General features: G+C 42.2%; 1 protein-coding gene across 1 annotated transcript in view; it reads left to right on the top strand.

Moving 5' to 3' along the window:
* Positions 1-21599, top strand: part of fndc1.L (fibronectin type III domain containing 1 L homeolog) — a 109358-nt gene that overhangs the window by 73018 nt on the left and 14741 nt on the right. The window contains exons 10-15 of the mRNA XM_041562712.1: positions 1883-1994; positions 3396-3773; positions 4112-4186; positions 5982-6122; positions 6377-6607; positions 6842-6950. Of these exons, the coding sequence (XP_041418646.1) occupies positions 1883-1994; positions 3396-3773; positions 4112-4186; positions 5982-6122; positions 6377-6607; positions 6842-6950 (1046 nt within the window). The remainder of the gene's footprint in view (positions 1-1882; positions 1995-3395; positions 3774-4111; positions 4187-5981; positions 6123-6376; positions 6608-6841; positions 6951-21599) is intronic.

Raw genomic sequence — 21599 nt, 5'->3', positions numbered from 1 at the left:
AGCAAAAAGGAAGCATAGTAATTGCTAATCATCAGTGGCGAACCTTTTCTGGCCTGGGCCCCGAGCACAAAAAATTCTAGTCCCCCTGCCCACCTTGCACACAATTTCGGGTCACATGCGTCGAGCACAAAAGATGAATCATGTATGTCATGGGTCACCCACAACACCTATTCTTGTATGCCGGTGAGTTCCTTTATGCACTGTGAAAAGCTCCTTCCTTGGGACTGACAGCTATGAATTTGCATTTTGTTGATGCATTGCTCCATTTTTTATTTACTATCTTATTATACACAAAAGCCATGAATATCATGTAAATGATAGCCTTATAAACAGTGACTAGTGATGTCATCAGTCATAAACTGATATCATTAGTCACATGACTCACTAAAACTTGTGCATTGTAATAAGCGATGCACAGAATCCACTATTTGGAATTCGGTCGAATCCCCGAATCCATTATGAAAGATTTGTCCGAATACCAAACTAAATCCGAATACTGATTTGCATATGCAAATTAGAGGTGGGAAAAGAAAAAGTGGGGAAACATTTTTTCCCTTCCTGGTTTTCTGACAAAAAGTCACATGAGTTCCTTCCCCGCCCCTAATTTAGATATGCAAATTATGATTCAGATTCGGTTCGGCCAGGCACAAGGATTCGGCCAAATCTGAATCCTGCTGAAAAAGGCTGAATCCTGGCTGAATCCCAAACCAAATCCTGGATTCGGTGCATCCTTAATTATAATAAATAAAGTAGGATATTAAAAGTAACCTCAGAGTTCCATGACCTGTATAAAAGCACAAGGCCGAGGTCATGGAACTCCTCAGTGACATATAATATCTTTATATTTTACAATAAGTGGTACTTTATTCACTATATAACATATTGCTATTCTGGAATAACTCCATAATATACCTTTTGTGTGCATAATGCACTTATTATCTGCTTTGCATTAAACTGACCTTTCAATTAAAACTGCAACAAAAATGTATTCTTAAATTCTATAAGTGTCATTTAAGCATAACACAGGTGTGCTAATAAAATCTTGGGAGTCTATTTTCTCCATCTGTAATTTGCTTCTGATAAGGTGACATGTGGTTATTACAAGAGAATTAAAAAATATCAATATCAAAATGAGGAATGGTGAAGCCCAGTTTAACCCTGCTCAGTCACAATCATAAATGTGAGAATCTTTTAACTAGAACAGCAATAAAGTATGGTATTATTATGTGCACTTCATAACTTTTTATGTCTGGCATAATTCTGTAATTAGAAACCCAGTAAATAAAAAGCATAAAATACAAATTATGCTTGTTAACTCTAGTACTTGAGAAATTTCCATATGGCTATAATACCTGTAAAGACATTTAACAACTCTCGTTCCATGTTCTCCCAGATCAATGGTTTCTAGAAAGTAACAGCCTTCTTAAAGGAATTGTTCGGTGTAAAAATAAAAACTGGGTAAATAGAAGAGAAAAAAAAAAAAAAAAAAAAAAAAAAAATGTAAAATAAAATATGTTTTCAATATAGTTAGTTAGCCAAAAATGTAACCTATATAGGCTGGAGTGGCTGGATGTCTAACATAATTAGGGATGCACCGAATTCAGAATTTTTTCAGCAGGATTCGGATTTGGCAGAATCCTTCTGCCCAGTCAAACCAAATCTGAATCCTAATTTGCATATGCAAACTAGGATTTGGATTCTGTTTGGTATATTAAAACAATTTTTACTTTGCACAGCCCATATGTTTACCCTGTTTTTATTTTTACACTGAACTGTTCCTTTAAGAAATATTCCCAATATGCAGTATATTTGGAGAAAGGCCTTTGACTGTTACTAGTATTACTAGTTTAAAAGCTAAACTCATACACATTTTACACCTTAGGTTGTTGATCTAAATCGAGGATTAGTCCTTAATCCAGAAGGAAGATTTCTTCAGGATTCCCAAGGAAAACCACTTCGCATAAAGATGGGAGGAGATGGTCGAACCATTGTAGGTAAGCACTAGAATTGTTGTTTTGCCAACACTGGATCTAAACAAAGCTTCAAAGAGAGAGTTCTTACACAGTACAGTGTACATTTGGCATATTCATAAACTGCAAAACTTCTGTATGATATGCTACAGGCATCCATTATCTGGAAACCTGTTATCCAGATAGCTCCAAATTAAGGAAAGGCCGCTTTTCATAGACTCCATTTTATCCAAATAATCAAAATTTTTTATAAATGATTTTCTTTTTCTCAGCAATAATTAAATAGTACCTTGTACATGATCCCAATTATGATATAAATTATCCTTATTGGAAGCAAAACCAGCCTATTGGGTTTATTTAACGTTTATATTATTTTCTAGTAGACTTAAGGTATGAAGATCCACATTACAGAAAGATCCATTACCTGAAAAAAACCCTGGCATTCTGGATAACAGGTCCCATACCTGTACTGTATCATATATATTTTATTCTAAACATTAAGCACCAATACAAAAACCAAATGTACCAATAACTTTTTTGCTGTTTGCCCAAAAACATTACTGAGTGCAGATGTTATTAAGTAAATTAATCTTATTATTTGTAAATAATGTCTGTCTAGTAATCGGAATTCAGAATTTGCACTTTCCTAATACAGATGATGTAAAATTTGTCTTCTGTGAGAAAGTAACAGGGGTAATCTGAATGGAATCCCCCAAATCCAGGTTAAAGCCCAAGTAAGTAAATGCATTTGAACAACTGAACTGAATTGTTAGGGGTATATTTATCAAAGAGTGAAGTTAATAGTGAAGTTCCGCCACTAGAGTGAAATGCCGCCACTCCTCATTCATTTCTATGGGATTTTTAAAGGCGTATTCATCAAAGGGTGAACTTTCACTTTCACCGATTGATAAATACGCCTTTCAAAATCCCATAGAAATGAATTGAGAGCTGCGGAATTTCACTCTAGTGGCGGAACTTCACTCTTTGATAAATTTACCCCATAGATCCATCAAGTTGGATAGTGGTCGTGTGGGTAATTCATTGGTGACAGAATTCTTGGTTGTATTGGCATTATGGAATAAGGAGGGATTTTGACCAATTTCAAGGCTAACTGAAGACTGCTGTTAAGGGATTTTTTAGGTGTGATGGGAGTACCAAGTACTTTTGTCCTTTGCTCTCTATCTGTATGTGACATCTCTGGAGTAGGCTACATGTAGTTGATGAATATACAATGGTCTAAAGTATATAGATGTGTATATTTATACTAGTAGTTGGTATAGTACCACCTTCTCTACTCAGAAAGAAAGACAATTCAGTTATTTTATTGTTCAAACAACACCATTCAGGTACCATTCAAGGTTACACAACATTGCCTGTCATGTTACATCACATTTTGCAGTAAAAAACTATTTTCTTCTTTCACAGATATGAATGGGGCTCCTGTTGTTAGCCCTGATGGATTGCCTCTTTTTGGAAATGGAAGATACAGCAAACCTGTAGCCAATGCACAAGACAAGCCAGTGCTAAGCCTGGGGGGAAGACCACTGAAGGGGCTTGAAGTACCCAGAACAACTAGAATACCAACTACTATACCAACAACTACCCCCACTACCACTATAGCCACAACTACAACCACTACTACCACCACCACCCCTCCTACAACTACACCTGAACCAACAACTATTGAACAAACTACAGAGGAAGTCTCAATGCCTACCTGTCCTCCAGGCACATATTCACAATATGATGAAGAAGGAAATCTAATCATGGGACCTGATGACAAGCCTGACTGCTACACAGAAGGTGATACTTTTGTTATAATGACTGTAATAGTATAACAAAAAAGAACAGGCATTTACTGTTTTTATCCTCATGTTCTTCTTAAACACAGCAGCCTAAACTACACTACACAGTTATTGCAGAGTTCATGGAATGCTTTGGATGCATCTCTGCATATTTCTCAGTCTCCTATGCATGACCAGAACTAGGGTTAGGCAGAGTTAGGCACATGCAATGATACGATGACCTTGTTAATAAAAGAGGCTCCTCGTGTTTCCTGAGATTTCTGGAGATCTATTAACACCTGGAATAACAGACCTTAAAATACCTGAAATACCTGTTTTTTTACATTTTCTCCCCAGATAGCTTCTCAGGACAAGATTTGATTGTTACCACAGAAGCTTCTGAAATTATTACATACCCGGACCTTGATGAAGGTAATGTCTACATAAAATGGGAAACTAAGCCTATGCAACCCTTCAAACTGCTTTTGATCCAGTAATCAGTGTCGGACTGGCCCACCGGGATACCAGGAAAACTTCCGGTGGGCCCAGGTGTCAGTGGGCCCTCATGCTGTTAACATTTGGAATAATGGAGTATAGTATGTAAAGAAAAGAGACTAGGAGAATAGAGGTTGTGAGGAAAGGAAGAATAAAAGTACTGAGAGTGGACCCCTGGTCTAAGGTTTTATGGTGGGCCCCAGGTCTAAGGTTTTTGGGTGGGCCCCTGGTGTCCCAGTCCGACACTGCCAGTAATAAAAACATTTTTTGACTCTGACATAAATAAGAGAACTAAAATGGAAGAACAGAGATATTAATTTGTTAATCATTGTGGGAAGATTAGCTTTCTAAATGGTAGGCAAGTGGATTTCTTATGAATAGAAGAGACAAGGACACAAAAAAATGTGAGAAAATATGATTTAGTCTGAAAAACACATAAACAAGTCTCTCATACATGAATCTTCCTGACTACCCTAGGGCCTCTCTCAGATTCTGGACCACCACAAGGTTATCACTGTGTTACTCACAGTTCAGAGATAACTTATCTTCATCAGCCAGGCCATACAACCTACTTCCAAGACAGCTTCAGAGCTGCGCTTTTCACCTAACACTACCTTTCTCCAGACACAGTTACAGGCCCCTTGGCACTCGATTTCTCAGACAATCTCAAGTTCAGGAACTCTCTTTGTCTCCGGCTTCATAGGCCCCTTGCTTCTCTCTCAGGCTTCCTTTTCTCTGGGAACAGCACAAACCTCCAGGTCCTGGAGCACACCCCTTTTAGGGCAGAGACACATGCTCAGATTTGGGAAAATCTCCTCTTTTTCGGGGCGACTAATCTACCTGAACTGCCTCCCGCTGGCTCGAATGAAAAACACCGGTGGGATGGCAATCAGTGCACTTCGCTTTCCCAGGTGCCCGAAGTTGCCTCACGAGTGCTCCAAGTCACCGGGTGACTAAATCTCCCCGAATCTGAGCGTGTGTCTCTGCCCTTAATTCCACAGGTAGCTTCACTCTCAGCTGCCACGTAATTACACGTAATGAGACATTCTGCATTAGAAAAGACCAAAAACAAAGGGTTCCAAAACTTGTATATGAAATATAAATTCCATTTCTGTTGAAACTTTCTCTACCTAAGCGGAGTCCTGTACATCAGATATCCCTTCAAGATACATATATTTGTTTCAAAAACAACTTACTGTACATTTAGTAATCATCAGTTTAAAACTGAAAATTAAAGGGATGACTGCTTTATATTTCTAACTGCTATTTTTGACAAAGAAATGCATGGTCACCAAATGGGTGAGAGATCTGGGTCAAATTGGGCTCATGGGACCAACAATTGGGACAAACAGAAGACCATCTGATGTGGACCACATCAATGCACGTCAGGCACGTCAGGCACGTCAGGCACGTCAGGCACGTCAGTGAGCCCCTTACACAGGTCCATAATCTGATGACTTGGTCTGGTTCCAACCACCAAAGCCTAAAGTGCAGAAGTCAGTTTCTGATCCTCCATAACATTTTTGGATGCATTCAAGAATTTCCTAACAAGTTCCATTTGCTGCATTGACACAATTCCAAGTGTAAGGTTGGCTTCTAAAGAATATAGTACTATAATTATTTTTGAGAATGACATTTATGGCAACATTTTCTGCATTTTTTATTCCTATTAAAATTGCAGAAAAGGTCTTGCAGTCTCACAGTACAAAAATTCTTTTTTTTTTTTTTACAGACAATTATTTATTTGAGACCACTGAACCTCCCATTAAATTAACCACTAAATCTCCAACTCCTCCTGAGGTTCTAGAAATTGAGTCAATTAGTTCAAACCTGGTGTCAGAATACGACGTGGCTGGAAAAAAGAGATTTACTGGTAAGTCAAAACATATTCATTACTTTGACCACTGCGATTGTATGTATATATCAAATAACTATAAATAACAAGGGGTATAGTTTTATCTACATTTATGTGTTTAACAAAATGCATTTATCTCGCTAGATCCAGGTTAATCAGATTAAAATCTTTAACCAAACTGCACATGATTAGTAACTTAAATTGTCTAAGAATAATGGAGTTATTTTTTTAAGCATACATTATTCTCTTTTTCTTATTAATCTTTCTTTCAGCTCCTTATGTGACTTACATTAGTAAAGACCCATCTGCTCCCTGCTCTCTGACTGAGGCCCTGGAGCATTTTCAAGTGGAAAATCTGGAGGATATCATACCCAAGGACATCAGTGATCCTGTTCTACCTCCCCAGAAAATATCTTACAACATCACTGTCGTGGCAGTGGAAGGCTGCCATTCTTTTGTCATTCTAGATTGGGCCAAACCCAAAAAGGGGGATTTCATTACAGGTACATGCTGAGAGACAAGTGGTACTAAATTTTATCCCACTAAAATGTTACGCTCCATTTATCTATTGCTTTCTACAGTGTTTATTGACATTATCACTGCATTACTATTTTCTTTATTTGTGTAGTTAAACTGATTGAATTGGGACAAATTTTCAGATTTCCACTACTTCTCCTATTTATGAAACAATGAAACACAAGCATACATATCAAAACTGTAATATCTCACCTTTACAGGATACTTAGTTTATAGTGCATCTTATGAAGATTTCCTGAGAAACAAGTGGTCAACACGAACAGCTGGAGCCACCAATTTCCCTGTTGAAAATCTGAAACCAAATACAAGGTACAAAGAAAGATATAGAATAACTGAATAAATATATCATATACCAGAGTGGTATATGTCATAATTCATTTATGTGAATGGTTTAATCTTTCATATGAACTTGTCAAGGAATGAATGAGCTCAATAATATAGATTTTGCTTTATTGATTTATTTATATTGACACTACAATTATTATTATTATGAATGAAGTATGACATTGTGGGGCAGATTTGTCAAGGGTCAAATTTCGAAGTAATGGGAGTTTTTTTGAACTTCCATAACTTCAAAATTCGATATTAAAAAAGACCAACCAAAATTTATTAATAAAATCTACGTTTTTTTTTTTCCGGTGAATAGGCCGTTTTCATTTCAATTTAAATCGTACGAATCAAAGTAATATCGTATTTGATCGATTTTTCAACGTCCACCAATTGACTCCAAGTAGGTTCTAGGATGTCCCCCATAGGCTAAAACAGCAATTCGGCAGGTTTTAGATGGTGAATGGTCGAAGTAGAATTTTTAAAGAGACATGATAAATTTCGATATTCAAACTTTTGAATTTTTTTCAAATTCAAATCTAATTTGGACTATTCCCTAGTCGAAGTACACAAAAATAGCTCGAAATTCAAATTTTTTTATTTTGAATTTTCACTTTGACCCTTGATAAATCTGCCCCTTTGCATTGTATTCATTGTCAGACTGGGGGGTCCAGGCCCACTGGTGCAGCTACATCAGGGTCCCGCACACACACACCAGGGCTCCTGACTCCCCAGCCCTGCTTTTGTCAACTACAGAGCCCCCTCGCCAATCTGCAACCCTCTTCCATCCACCTCCCGCCAATCCCCTGACCAGCACATTCCTGGGTTTTTTCCCGGTGTCCCACTGGACAAATTCGTGTTTGAAGTAGCAGTGTCTTACAGTGTATTAGAGATGAGTTGAAAGCTGGAAAAAGTCAGATGGAACATGAAAGAAAATTCCAGAGAAGAGGTGTGACTCTAGTGATGGCTTTGCATACTATTGCCCAAGAGGATGATTTCCAAACAACTTCTATTTAGTGGAGTTGGTGCTGCCTTTTCTCCACTTCATTCCCTATCCCTGAAGTTAGGGATACATCCCTGTATCCATAGCTTCACTAAGGGGTTGACTTTTCTTAGGGCATACATATTCTTACTGGGGCCTTATGCCTCAGGCTGCCCTGCACATCCATCCTCTGCAACAAGTGGAGTCCAAAGGTGAATAGTCATGTGCATCCACCCCCTCAAACTACGGCAGGAACTACTCCCTCTATCCGTGAGCCTATGGGAACACATCCCCATTTGGCATAGGTTACAGATACTGGCACTTTATGAACCAGTAGGGGAACAACATGTTGCTCACAAGCCCCTTGGATGTTGCTCCCAGTGGCCTCAAAGCAGATGCTTATTTTTCAATTTAGGGCTTGGAGGCGAGAATTGGTTGCACAAAACCCAGGTTTATGGCCAAACAGAGCCTTCTGTAGGCTGCCCGCCAACATATAAATACCACATAGCCAATCATATCCTTTTTTTTGGCACCCAGCAGGAATTTTTTTCATGCTTGTGTTGCTGTCATATGACCTGTCAAAACCCTTGTACAGTTGACATTCCAGTTATTTCCAGAATTACTTTGTAAATACAAATTATAAGTCAAATAATAGCTAATGTCTTTTGCATCCCACATTGTTTCTTATTATGCTGTAGAGTTTGGTGAGATTTACAAATACAGCATTTGTTCATGAATGGTGACCACATGCAAAAGGCAAAACCGAGTCATTTTCTATATTGGATGCACTTCTTATTTTGGATAGAGGAATGGAAAATAGTGTATATTAAGCAACAGATGTTAATGTCCTGCCAACAATGACTGGGAAGCAGTTTTAAAGTTCTTATATATTGAACAGTATAAAGGTTCAAATAAACAGTGGCAGCAGGCTCTTGCTCTCAGGGTAAATGAAGGGTCAGTTAATGCAATTATCTCATGCAGTAATTAAAGTCAAAAGGGAGGTTTTTAATCATTTTGTCTTCCATTCCACACGTAAAGTGAAAATCATCCAAAACACTTGAGTATATAGCAGATGTGAGATGTTGAATTTGAAATGTTATGCAAAATAATAATAAATAGTTATGGTAGAGGCCCTTGAAATCATTTTTGGACGTACTGTATGTGTTATTGGAAAAAAACACCATATTTTGGCTTTGGGACTGCCTCAAAATATATGGATTGCTAACGTCAACTTCTTGGATAATAACAACAGAGGGAATTAACCACAGACAATATCTTTAGCCAGACATATTTAAATACTTTTCTTTAGCGTTAAAAACAAGTCATATTTGGGGACATGTGTTTTCTATGTATAAATAAACAGCTCGTGTTTCAAAACATGGATTTTTTATGTTAATCACAGATTAAAGTTAACAAATAACAGATCACATGATTAATTCATCTATTATGCTTAAGTGCAAAGTATTTAACAGCACAAGCTACAAAATTTGCATTTTTTTACAGAATTAAAGCATAATTGCAGGCGCCTGCTAAGTAACACGAGTCTCTAAATAGTGTCCATGTTGATAAATGGCAGGCAAACTGCAAGAATCTATTCAGGCATGGTGGCAGAAATGGCACTAGTGTGCAATTTATAGTTGCGTTTGTTGGAGGCCTGGAAGTAACAACCTATCATGGCGGATGATAATGCCAGGGTTTATGTGCCTCCCTGGGCTCTGTATTGTGCACCTTGCATGCAATTTATTACCCAATAGGCTTGTATTGCCAAAAACTTCTATAGATGCAAGTAACATTGTGATTAACATTTAAATTGACACAGTATAGTGCTTAGTGCTTGGTTTCTCTTTTATTAACAAGCCTTACCACCTATAGCCTAAATTTATATAGTTCAATTTTAAAAGCAACATCTTTATACCTGGGCTTGTAGAGGTTTATGTGTGCCCAATAAAGTGGGAATTGGGTGGTGCCAGATCACTAACAATTCGACCTGCAGTGCATGCTCAGCTAGCTCAGATCCGTATTTACCCCATAAGCATATACCATGGTGAGAATCAGGAGAAAATTACAAAGAATCACAATAGGGCAAGCTTTGTTTCTTATTCCACAACTTCAGGCACAATAGTAAAGGTTTGGAAAAGGAGTTTTTAAATAAAACATAGTAGTACAGCACAAATTATATACATTAAAGCCTAAGTGTGGTGTTTATACAAATGGCCTGTAGATGTCACTGTGTTCAGAGTTATATTGTGCATACTTCCTGTCAGCTTAAAAGTGAAAGTTACTGTTGTGTAATGCCTGCATGACTCTGCTAATAAAGCACTGTTATAGTCTACTCATCCTCGGCTACCCAAAACATAACAGATGTCAGGGAACCGGGAGTTCCCTCTGGGGAGTAGTCCGGATTTAGGAGGAAGCCCCTCAGGAGGGATCAGGATCGTGGTATCCAGGGATTTAGCAGAAGGGGTAATAGAGTTCAGGCAACAGGTCAAAAGGCAGGCAGAATATAAGCAGAGTCCAAAGTCCAGGCAGGGGGTCAACAACAAGAGATCAATCAAGAATATACTCAGGGAAAACAGGAACAGCAACAGGGAACCCAGGAATCTATTCAGGAACAAGATCCTATTTTCGGGCGCCATCTTGGCGCCTCAGGCGTCCTTTTAAAGGGGATTTTTGGCGCCCTTGCGTCGGCGTCAGCACGTCTGCGACCGACGCGCTGCGCCTGCGTCCGTCGCGTCGTTGTGATGTCTTCGCGCCTGCGCACTTGCGCGCAGGCGTCTCTGCGCCGGCGCCGCTACCCACGTGGCGGCCATGGGCGCCGCCATTTTGGGAGCGGCGTCGGAAGTGATAGCTGCGCCGCCCGGAGCTCCTGGTCCTGCTCCGGGCGGCGATCGTGACAGTACCCCCCCCCTCACGGGGGGCCTCAGGACCACCGGGACAAGGTTTCTGGGGAAACTTGGCGTGAAAATCCCTCACCAGACGGGGAGCGTGAACATCACGGTGTCCTTCCCAGGAGCATTCTTCAGGACCAAAGCCCCTCCACTGAATGAGGTACTGAAGGGACCCTCTGGAGATCCTGGAGTCTAGGATTTTCTCCACCTCGTACTCGAGTTGACCCTCCACAGAGATGGCAGGAGGAGGAGATTGACCACCAGAAAACCGGTTGGTGATGGCGGGTTTCACCAGAGACACGTGGAACACGTTGGGGATTCTCATCTCTGGTGGAAGCTGAAGTCTGACAGCCACAGGGTTGATTATCTCCAAGATGGGAAATGGACCCACGAATTTTGGACCCAACTTGGGAGATGGTATCTTCAACCGGATATTCCTGGAAGAGAGCCAGACATTATCACCCACCTTGTAGGGAGGAGAAGATCTTCGACGACGATCCGCGAAAGTCTTATGAACCAGAGCGCTCTTCTCTAGGTTCAACTTGGTAGCAGCCCAAATAGCAGACATATGGGCTGCGGAATCGTCAGCAGCCGGGACGTCAGAAAGTACAAAGTCTTGGGGAAAAGCTTGAGGATGCTGCCCATACACCGACATGAACGGAGACCTTCCTGTAGAGGAATGACAAGCATTATTATGAGCGAATTCCGCCCATGGGAGGAGATCAGACCAGTCATCCTGGCAGAGGGATACGTGGTTCCTCAGGAACTGTTCCAGGGCTTGGTTGACACGTTCAGCTGCCCCATTCGTCTGTGGATGGTATGCAGAAGAAAACTGAAGAACAATTCCCAGGTTTTTGCATAGGGAACGCCAGAATTTAGCAGTAAACTGGGTGCCTCTATCAGAGACGATCTCCACCGGGAAACCATGCAGGCGGAAGATGTACTGGATAAATAGCTGGGACAACTCCACCGCAGAGGGCAACTTCTTCAAAGGGATGAAATGGGCCATTTTGGAGAATCGATCAATGACAACCCAGATCACAGTGTTCCCACAAGAGGGAGGAAGTTCGACAATGAAGTCCATGGACAGGTGGGTCCAGGGACGGGAAGGAACCGGCAAAGGCTGTAGTAACCCACTGGGGCGGGAATGGCTTGACTTAGATGTGGCACAAACATTACAGGCAGCAACAAAGTCCTTCACATCTTTGCGGATATCAGGCCACCAGACCAGGCGTCGTAAGAGTTCAAGAGTCTTAGCTGGACCAGGGTGTCCGGCTTGCCGGGAGCAATGGGTCTGTTGCAGAATAGGCAGACGCAGCTCAGGAGGAACAAATGCCATTCCAATGGGAGTATCTGAAGGAGCAGAAGATTGACCAGCCAGGATTTGATCAGCAAACTGTGGATACAGGGAGGCAATAATCTTGACTGGAGGGATGATTGGCTCTTGTCTCTCAGGAGAGCGGTCCACCGGAGTGAAGCTACGAGACAAGGCGTCGGCCTTCTGATTCTTGGAACCTGGGCGAAAAGTCAAGATAAAATTAAACCGAGAGAAGAAGAGAGCCCACCTTGCTTGCCTGGGGTTTAGCCTCTTGAGGGACTGGATGAACTCGAGATTCTTATGATCGGTGTAAATCCGAACAGGAATCAGAGAACCCTCCAGGAGGTGACGCCACTCTTCAAGAGCAAGTTTAACAGCCAAGAGTTCTCGGTTCCCGACATCGTAGTTCTGCTCTGCGGACGAGAACTTCTTGGAGAAATAAGCACAGGGATGCAACTTCCCATCAGCGGGGTGTCTCTGAGACAGGATGGCTCCGGCTCCGATTTCAGAAGCATCTACTTCGATGCAAAAGGGTAGTTCAGGATTGGGGTGTCGGAGAACAGAAGCGGACATGAAGGCCTCTTTCAAAGACTGAAAAGCTTCAATGGCAGACGGGGGCCACAAGCTGGGTTTACCCCCTTTCCGGATGAGAGCTAGGATAGGTGCAATGCGGGAAGAGAACCCCCGGATGAACTGCCGATAGTAGTTAGCAAATCCGATAAATCTCTGGATTGCCTTGGTACTCAGCGGAATAGGCCACTCCTGGATGGCAGACACTTTCACGGGATCCATCTCAAATCCCTCAGGGGAGATAATGTATCCTAGGAAGGGGATCTTGGACACCTCGAAGACGCACTTCTCCAACTTGGCGAAGAGAGAGTTCTTCCTCAAACGAGAGAGTACCTCCTTCACCTGGGAGCGATGGCTTTCTAGGTCTTTAGAAAAGATCAGGATGTCGTCCAGGTATACGACTACGAACCTTCCTAGGAGATCCCGGAACACATCGTTAACAAACTCCTGGAAGACGGCAGGGGCGTTGCAAAGGCCGAAGGGCATAACGAGATATTCATAGTGCCCATCACGAGTGTTGAAAGCCGTCTTCCATTCATCACCCTCACGGATGCGAATGAGATTGTACGCCCCTCGGAGATCCAACTTAGAGAATATCTTCGCCCCCTTCAGCTGGTCGAAGAGCTCTACGATCAAGGGCAGAGGGTACCTGTTTTTTACAGTGATTTTATTCAGGCCCCGGTAGTCTATGCATGGCCGAAGGCCTCCGTCCTTCTTCTCCACGAAGAAGAAGCCAGCCCCTGCAGGAGAGGTAGAAGGGCGGATAAACCCCCGCTGGAGATTTTCTTGGATGTATTCCTTCATTGCAGTAGTCTCAGCAGGAGAGAGAGGGTAAGTGCGGCCTCTGGGGGGCATGGCTCCAGGCAGGAGTTCGACAGGACAGTCATAAGAGCGATGTGGAGGAAGGAATTCCGCAGACTTCTTACAGAACACATCGGAGAATTCCTTATAACAGGAGGGAAGAGACTTTAACTCGGTTGAGGAAATAGTTGAAATAGTTACCTTCTTGAGGGGTTTAGCAGGAAGGCAATGCTGTAGGCAGAATGGGCTCCAACGAGAGACCTGCCCTGTGGACCAGTCTATGGTGGGATTGTGCAGGCGCAGCCAGGGGAGACCCAAAACAACAGGAACATCGGGACAAGAGATGATAAGAAACGAAAGTCTCTCTTTATGCAGGGTCCCAACCTGCACAAATAGTTCACCAGTGGTCATCGTGAGTACAGACTCCAGGGGTTTATCATCTATGGCGACAATCCTCATGGGAGAAGGCAAAGGAAATAGGGGGATTCCCATGTTCTTAGCAAAGAGAGCGTCCATGAAGTTACCCCCGGCTCCGGAATCGAGGAAAGCATTCCCGAAGATGGTCTTATCGGTCAGACGAATCTGGAAGGGAAGGAGAAACCTGTGTGAGTTTTCTTGAGTCTTCCCCAGAGACCTATCTCGAGACTTTTGAGTAGTGCCCCCTACATGAGTTACCATAGACATACCTCGGGGTACAAAACTCTTAGCCTTTGCAGGACAGGCATTAGCGAAGTGGGAATGTCCGCCACAATACAGACACAGGCCTGACATCCGTCTGCGGAGTCTTTCTTGTTCAGTGAGGCGAGTTCTTCCCACTTGCATGGGTTCTTCCTGAAGAGAAATGGATGCTTGGGCAGGAGAGGTGACAGAAGCCTGCAGGAGAGGCCTCTCGAAGCGAGGTGCCAACATGGGTTGAAATTTCCTGACACGAACTCTCAGGGTTTGATGCTCTCTCAGAAGAGTGTCCACCTTGACAGCCAAGGCGATGAGGTCTTCAACTTGCGTGGGTAATTCACGAGAGACCAGGTCATCTTTGATGCGAAGGGAGAGACCATTATAAAATGCAGTATGGTATGCGTCGTTGTTCCAACGAGTCTCAGCAGCAAGTGTACGGAATTCAATAGCATACTCCGCTACACTGCGACTCCCTTGGCGGATTTGGAACAGACGGGAAGCAGCGGAAGTCACCCGGCCGGGAGCATCGAAGACGATCTTAAATTCTTTGAGAAATGCTTCTGCGTCATCCATCAGTGGGGACTGCTTCTCCCAGTGTGGAGATGCCCACTCGAGAGCTTTCCCTGCCAGACGAGTAATCACGAACCCCACCTTAGCACGTTCAGAGTCAAATTCAGTGGGGTGTAGGGCAAATCGAATCTGGCACTGATTCACGAATCCTCGACAGGCTTGAGGATCGCCATCGTAGAGAGGCGGAGCAGGAATATGAGGACCAGAAGTGGAGGGCTGGGTAGCCATGGCAGCAGCCGCTTGCGGAGGAGGTGCCGCCCGGGGGGTCGCTGGTGTCAACAAGGAGAGCTTTTCCAAGATCGCCTCCAGCGTGAGTCCCACGTAATTCTGCCGGGCTTCATACGCCTCCATGCGGGAATGCAGGCCCCGAAAGGCCCTGCCGAAATCTGGCTGAGCTTCTGGCTGAGCTTCCTCAGTGGAATCCATGGGCCCGAAAATAATGTCAGGGAACCGGGAGTTCCCTCTGGGGAGTAGTCCGGATTTAGGAGGAAGCCCCTCAGGAGGGATCAGGATCGTGGTATCCAGGGATTTAGCAGAAGGGGTAATAGAGTTCAGGCAACAGGTCAAAAGGCAGGCAGAATATAAGCAGAGTCCAAAGTCCAGGCAGGGGGTCAACAACAAGAGATCAATCAAGAATATACTCAGGGAAAACAGGAACAGCAACAGGGAACCCAGGAATCTATTCAGGAACAAGATCCTATTTTCGGGCGCCATCTTGGCGCCTCAGGCGTCCTTTTAAAGGGGATTTTTGGCGCCCTTGCGTCGGCGTCAGCACGTCTGCGACCGACGCGCTGCGCCTGCGTCCGTCGCGTCGTTGTGATGTCTTCGCGCCTGCGCACTTGCGCGCAGGCGTCTCTGCGCCGGCGCCGCTACCCACGTGGCGGCCATGGGCGCCGCCATTTTGGGAGCGGCGTCGGAAGTGATAGCTGCGCCGCCCGGAGCTCCTGGTCCTGCTCCGGGCGGCGATCGTGACAACAGATTGACGACGAGATGGCTCTTCTACCTCTGCAGCAGCCTGCACCTTTTTTTCCAAACCCTGGTGAGCCTACCATACCTTTTACTGCTTGGATCCGTATGTTTGAAAATTACATTATTGCTGCTGACCAAGGGGAGATTTCTGCTGCTAGAAAGTTTGCTTTACTTATTCACTGCCTGTGAGCAGAGGGACAGCGTATATTCTATACATTACCATTACCTGATGATACTTATGAAACTGTTCTTACTGCTATAAAGAACTTTTTCATGCCAAGAGTAAATGTGGTTGCTGAAAGATATAAATTCCGCCAACATGGACAACGTAATGGCGAATCCACAGAACAATTTGTAGCAGCTGGTTGTTACCTATGTGTTTGGGATTCAGATGAAATGCTAAGAGACCAAATAGAGGAAAAAACAAACTCACCTCGCATTAGAGAGAGACTGCTCCTGGAGCAGGATTTAACCCTTGCTATTACAGTTGCCAGACAAATTGAAACAGCAGTGGCAGAGGCAAAAACTCTCAGTCAGGGAACTGCTTGGAATGTACAGATTGTGAATTCAACACTGTGGCCTAATAATGGACAGTCACAGGCAAAATACAGTGCTAAGGAAAAGGATTCACCTATACTGCGAAACCATACAGCAAATACAAATAAAAAATACTGCTTTCGCTGTGGTTCAACACAACACACTGCAAACTATGTTACATGTCCTGCAAAAGCTAAACGGTGCCGCAAATACACAAAAGTAGGACATTTTCCCAAGATCTGCCGTAGTTCTGCTAAAGATGTCCATGAAGTCACTACTACAAATGTTACAGTATTAAGTGTGGATAAAGCTGGTACATTTATTCCAGACAAGTTAATATGCTCTGTCAGTGTCAGTACTGCTTCTGCTGACAAGGGACACTCCATTAACCTGATGCTTGATACAGGTTCAGCTGTTTCTATTCTACCAAAGGATATTTTCTTGAAATACGTTGCAAAAGATCCGCCTGCCCTGAAACTGGTCAGTTACTTAAAGGATCCAATCCCTGTGCTTGGTTGCTTGCCAGTGACTGTACAATTTGAATCAAATACTGCAAAATGTGACTTTTAAGGTAATGGACTTGAAAGGTAATCCAAAGGAGTTAATATCAGACAACAGACCACAGTTTGTCTCATATGAGTTTGAATTCTTTCTGAGAGAGAGGAATGGAAAAAAAGGTAGTGTACCAACACCCACGATTCAAGGCCTGTGCCACGGCCTCTGTCCCTTAGAGGCTAGAGCAGCTGCAAATTCTTTCAGGTTGTGGACAATCAGGCTCAACAACTGCAAATACTGTGTTGCAAGTTTATTTAACACAACATGTTTCGAGCGGTGGCTCTTTTTCAAGTGTTAGATCAGTGCACATTACACATATGTTTTAAACCCAGTTACGACCCACCCCCTTGACGTGATAGGGTGCATTAAGAGATTGACACGATGAGGTCACTGCTGTTGGGGTTTTTTTGTAGCCTGACCCCACATCCGACAAAGTTCATCTGTGATCTGTGAAGAACTCAATAGTCCTTGGTATCCAAAGTTAGTCCAATAAGTGAATGAAAAAAAGTGAAAGTAGAAGGCTGTCGAATTAGCCTCAAACATACACTTAACCCCTTGTATTGCAATTCAGCCTACAAAAGAGTCCAAGTAGCTTTCAACATTCATTGTAAATTCATATACATGAAAAATCATTATAGGTTTGTAAACCATAATTTAATCGTAAATACATATCTTTCTGACCAAAACTTTTCTTTATATATATATATATTGCGGACCTGCCCCATGTATCTTACCAATCAGTAGTTTTGCTAACGTAGAAAATCTTTTCTATCTTACATTCAGACTATAGGGCAGCCGCTTCCAATCGTTGCTGAAATGGATAAAGAACAAAGTTAATCATTGAATACATGTTAAAGGAAGCATGCAACGCTCCATTGGTCATTCATGCCTGTTGGAATCAGGCTATTTAGTTTTTTTATCCATATTGCCTCTTTTTGTAACATTATTTTCCTAATGTCACCTCCCCTATGTGGTGACTCTACCACCTCCAATACCAACCATTTTAACTGTGATACATGATGTTTGTTCATATTAAAGTGGCGTGAAACGGGGGTATCAGTAGCTGTATCTTTCTTAAAGTTACGAATGTCCCCTTTATGTTCCTTTATCCTTTCTTTCACTTTACGTATGGTTTGTCCAACATACACTATGCCGCACGGGCATTTTAACATGTAAACTACATGCTCTGACTCACATGTTGCATAGCTGTGTAGTTGGATTTTATTGCCTTTTGTCGGATGTTGTACTTTATCTCCTTTTATAATAGAAGGACAGCAGACACAATTTAAACATGGGAATGTTCCTACCACTGGCTTACCCTTAAAGATTTTTTGCATTCGGTTTTGTTTAGGTTCTGCTGGGCACAAAATATCTCTCATTGTATACCCCCTTTTATAGCAAAATAATGGCATGTCTGTAATGGTTTTACTCATAGTTTTATCATTTTGTAAAATTGGCCAAAATTTTCTAACTATGTTCTCAACTTTCTTGCTATGTGTCCCATAAGTACTGACTAAGGGGATTCTATTTGTTTCATTGTTCTTAGGTTTCTCTATTAACAATGTTTCCCTTGGGATCTGCTCAATCTCTCTTGCTATAGAGACCAATCTTTTTTTCTGATACCCCTTTTCCGTAAGTCTGTCAATTAACTCAAATGCAGCCTTTTCATAGTTTTTATCCTCTGAGGTAATTCTCCTGGCTCTCAAGAACTGGCCTTTGGGAATAGCGTTAATGCATTTTGGGTTATGAAAACTTGTTGCATTTAAAAGATTATTACGATCTGTACACTTTCGGTAAAGATCTGTACAGATCTTTCCTTGTTTCAGGGTAAGTTGGACGTCTAGGAAGTTCAGGGACCCTTTTCCTATCTCTGTAGTAAATTTTATGGTGGGGTGGCTGTCATTGGCTTCGTTAACCATTTCATGGAACTTTTCGATCTCGCCCTCCCAAATTACTAGGATATCGTCCACATATCTCTGGTAGGTTACAATGTGCTGTTTATATCTGTGCTGTAAGAAAAACTTCTTTTCCAGATGATAAACAAACAGGTTTGCAAAAGCAGGGGCGACCGCTGCCCCCATTGATGTGCCTTGGGACTGCCAGTAGTAATCCCCTTTAATTCTAAAGTAGTTCTTTTTCAAGACTATACTAAGGCAGTCCAGTAGGAAGTATATTAAACTGTTAGGCAAATTTGTCTCTAGGAGATATTCTTCTATATACAATAACCCCTCTTCCTGTGGTATTGAAGTGTACAGACTTTCGATATCTATACTACACAGGGTACACTGCTCACTTAGACACTCCAAATTGTTAAGCCTTCTTAATAACTCACTCGTATCTTTCAAGCAATTAGGTATTTGTTTAACCAGTGGTTGCAGATAAAAATCTACAAATTTGCTAAGGGGTTCTAACACAGAACCTATTCCAGATACGATTGGACGGCCGGGGGGGTTTTCCAAGGATTTGTGTACTTTAGGTAGTAAGTACAACACCGGGGTCCTTGGGTATTCAGTAGTTATATAGAGGATAACATCACTTTATTGGAAAACAGACCTGAAAGAAGTGATTCAGCACGAGAACTGTACAGTTTTCAAAAAAATGAAGTAACCATAAACCTACATATCTCATCACTTGCACAGTATGTGAAAGCAAGATTCATCCCGAGAGGATTAAGGGTTAACTTGCAACCTAATCTGTGTACAGACGATCCAGCACTGACCAAACGTTGGGAAGAAATCTGCAATAAATGTAGCCTAGACCTTATGGTCCTAACAATAGAGCGTCTGCAGGAAAAGGCTAAGATTGTCAGCCAGAAAATTACAGACCTGAAACAAAAGGTAACTGCTACGAAGGGAGAAGACGCTACCAACAATATTCTCGCTGAACACGCTGAGCTGTTACACAAACATCGCGAGAAGTTGGTAGAGAGGAAGCAGCGGAAGTTTGAACGCGACGCCAGGGACCATCAGGAACACCGCGTGTATACGTGGCGGGAGGAACGGAGGAAACAGCGGGGACAACAGAGTGGCAGCGGTAGAGGCTACAGACGCCAGACCGGACTGCAAGATCCTCAGCAGGAACAGTTCCGACCAGTACCTAGGCAGCATACAAGTGACACAGACAGGAGGGGAGGACACGACTTCCCACAGCAAAGCAGAGACCACTCAACGGATAGCAGCAGGAGTAACCTGTCGACAGCATCCTCCAGCAGCAGCTATAATCAGGCTTTTTTAGGAGGAACATACGGAAGCTCAAAAAAGAAGAAAAATCCAAGGGCACCTATCCCAAGAGAACAATACCCGAGCAGGAAAAAGTAAATAAGGTAAATAACATTGTATTGAATATCTCTTCTTATAAACTTACTCCTGCAGAAGAGAAAGTGCTGAACAAAGGCCTTGGTTTTGTTCCCACCTACCCAGTGGAATTTTCATCTTGGGAGATTGACTTTCAAAAATTTTTAAGGAATTTAAAGTTAAAAATGTGTTTTTCCAAAACTGATAATACACCTGTTTGCAATCAAAATAAGGGGGATACATGTCCTTATAAAAAAACGAGTAACTTTATGCCTAATGTAAACAATGAAGCCTTAAGTGCATTTGAATTTGTGGTCATCTCTGAAGTCAAAAAAGAGTTTGACTCTGCACACAGATTTAAACATAATTTATCTTTTAACGAAAGAGCAGCCCTGAAAAAATTGAAAAATAATGATTCAATAATAATCAAAAAAGCGGATAAAGGGGGCGCTATAGTCGTAATGGATAAATCTATGTATGAAAAAGAGGTCATGAGACAAATAAATACCCCAGGTCATTATACTAAGATACATAAGGACCCTACTAATGACATAAAAAACGAAATATTGTATATGGTGAATGATGCAATGATGAATAATATTATTAGTAAAAAAACTGCAGATTTTTTAACTACTGAATACCCAAGGACCCCGGTGTTGTACTTACTACCTAAAGTACACAAATCCTTGGAAAACCCCCCCGGCCGTCCAATCGTATCTGGAATAGGTTCTGTGTTAGAACCCCTTAGCAAATTTGTAGATTTTTATCTGCAACCACTGGTTAAACAAATACCTAATTGCTTGAAAGATACGAGTGAGTTATTAAGAAGGCTTAACAATTTGGAGTGTCTAAGTGAGCAGTGTACCCTGTGTAGTATAGATATCGAAAGTCTGTACACTTCAATACCACAGGAAGAGGGGTTATTGTATATAGAAGAATATCTCCTAGAGACAAATTTGCCTAACAGTTTAATATACTTCCTACTGGACTGCCTTAGTATAGTCTTGAAAAAGAACTACTTTAGAATTAAAGGGGATTACTACTGGCAGTCCCAAGGCACATCAATGGGGGCAGCGGTCGCCCCTGCTTTTGCAAACCTGTTTGTTTATCATCTGGAAAAGAAGTTTTTCTTACAGCACAGATATAAACAGCACATTGTAACCTACCAGAGATATGTGGACGATATCCTAGTAATTTGGGAGGGCGAGATCGAAAAGTTCCATGAAATGGTTAACGAAGCCAATGACAGCCACCCCACCATAAAATTTACTACAGAGATAGGAAAAGGGTCCCTGAACTTCCTAGACGTCCAACTTACCCTGAAACAAGGAAAGATCTGTACAGATCTTTACCGAAAGTGTACAGATCGTAATAATCTTTTAAATGCAACAAGTTTTCATAACCCAAAATGCATTAACGCTATTCCCAAAGGCCAGTTCTTGAGAGCCAGGAGAATTACCTCAGAGGATAAAA

This window comes from Xenopus laevis, chromosome 5L (assembly GCF_017654675.1).
Source record: "Xenopus laevis strain J_2021 chromosome 5L, Xenopus_laevis_v10.1, whole genome shotgun sequence".
In the NCBI taxonomy this organism is placed as follows: domain Eukaryota; kingdom Metazoa; phylum Chordata; class Amphibia; order Anura; family Pipidae; genus Xenopus; species Xenopus laevis.
The sequence above is the reverse complement of the archived record's forward strand: the minus strand, read 5'-3'. Positions and strand labels throughout refer to the sequence as shown.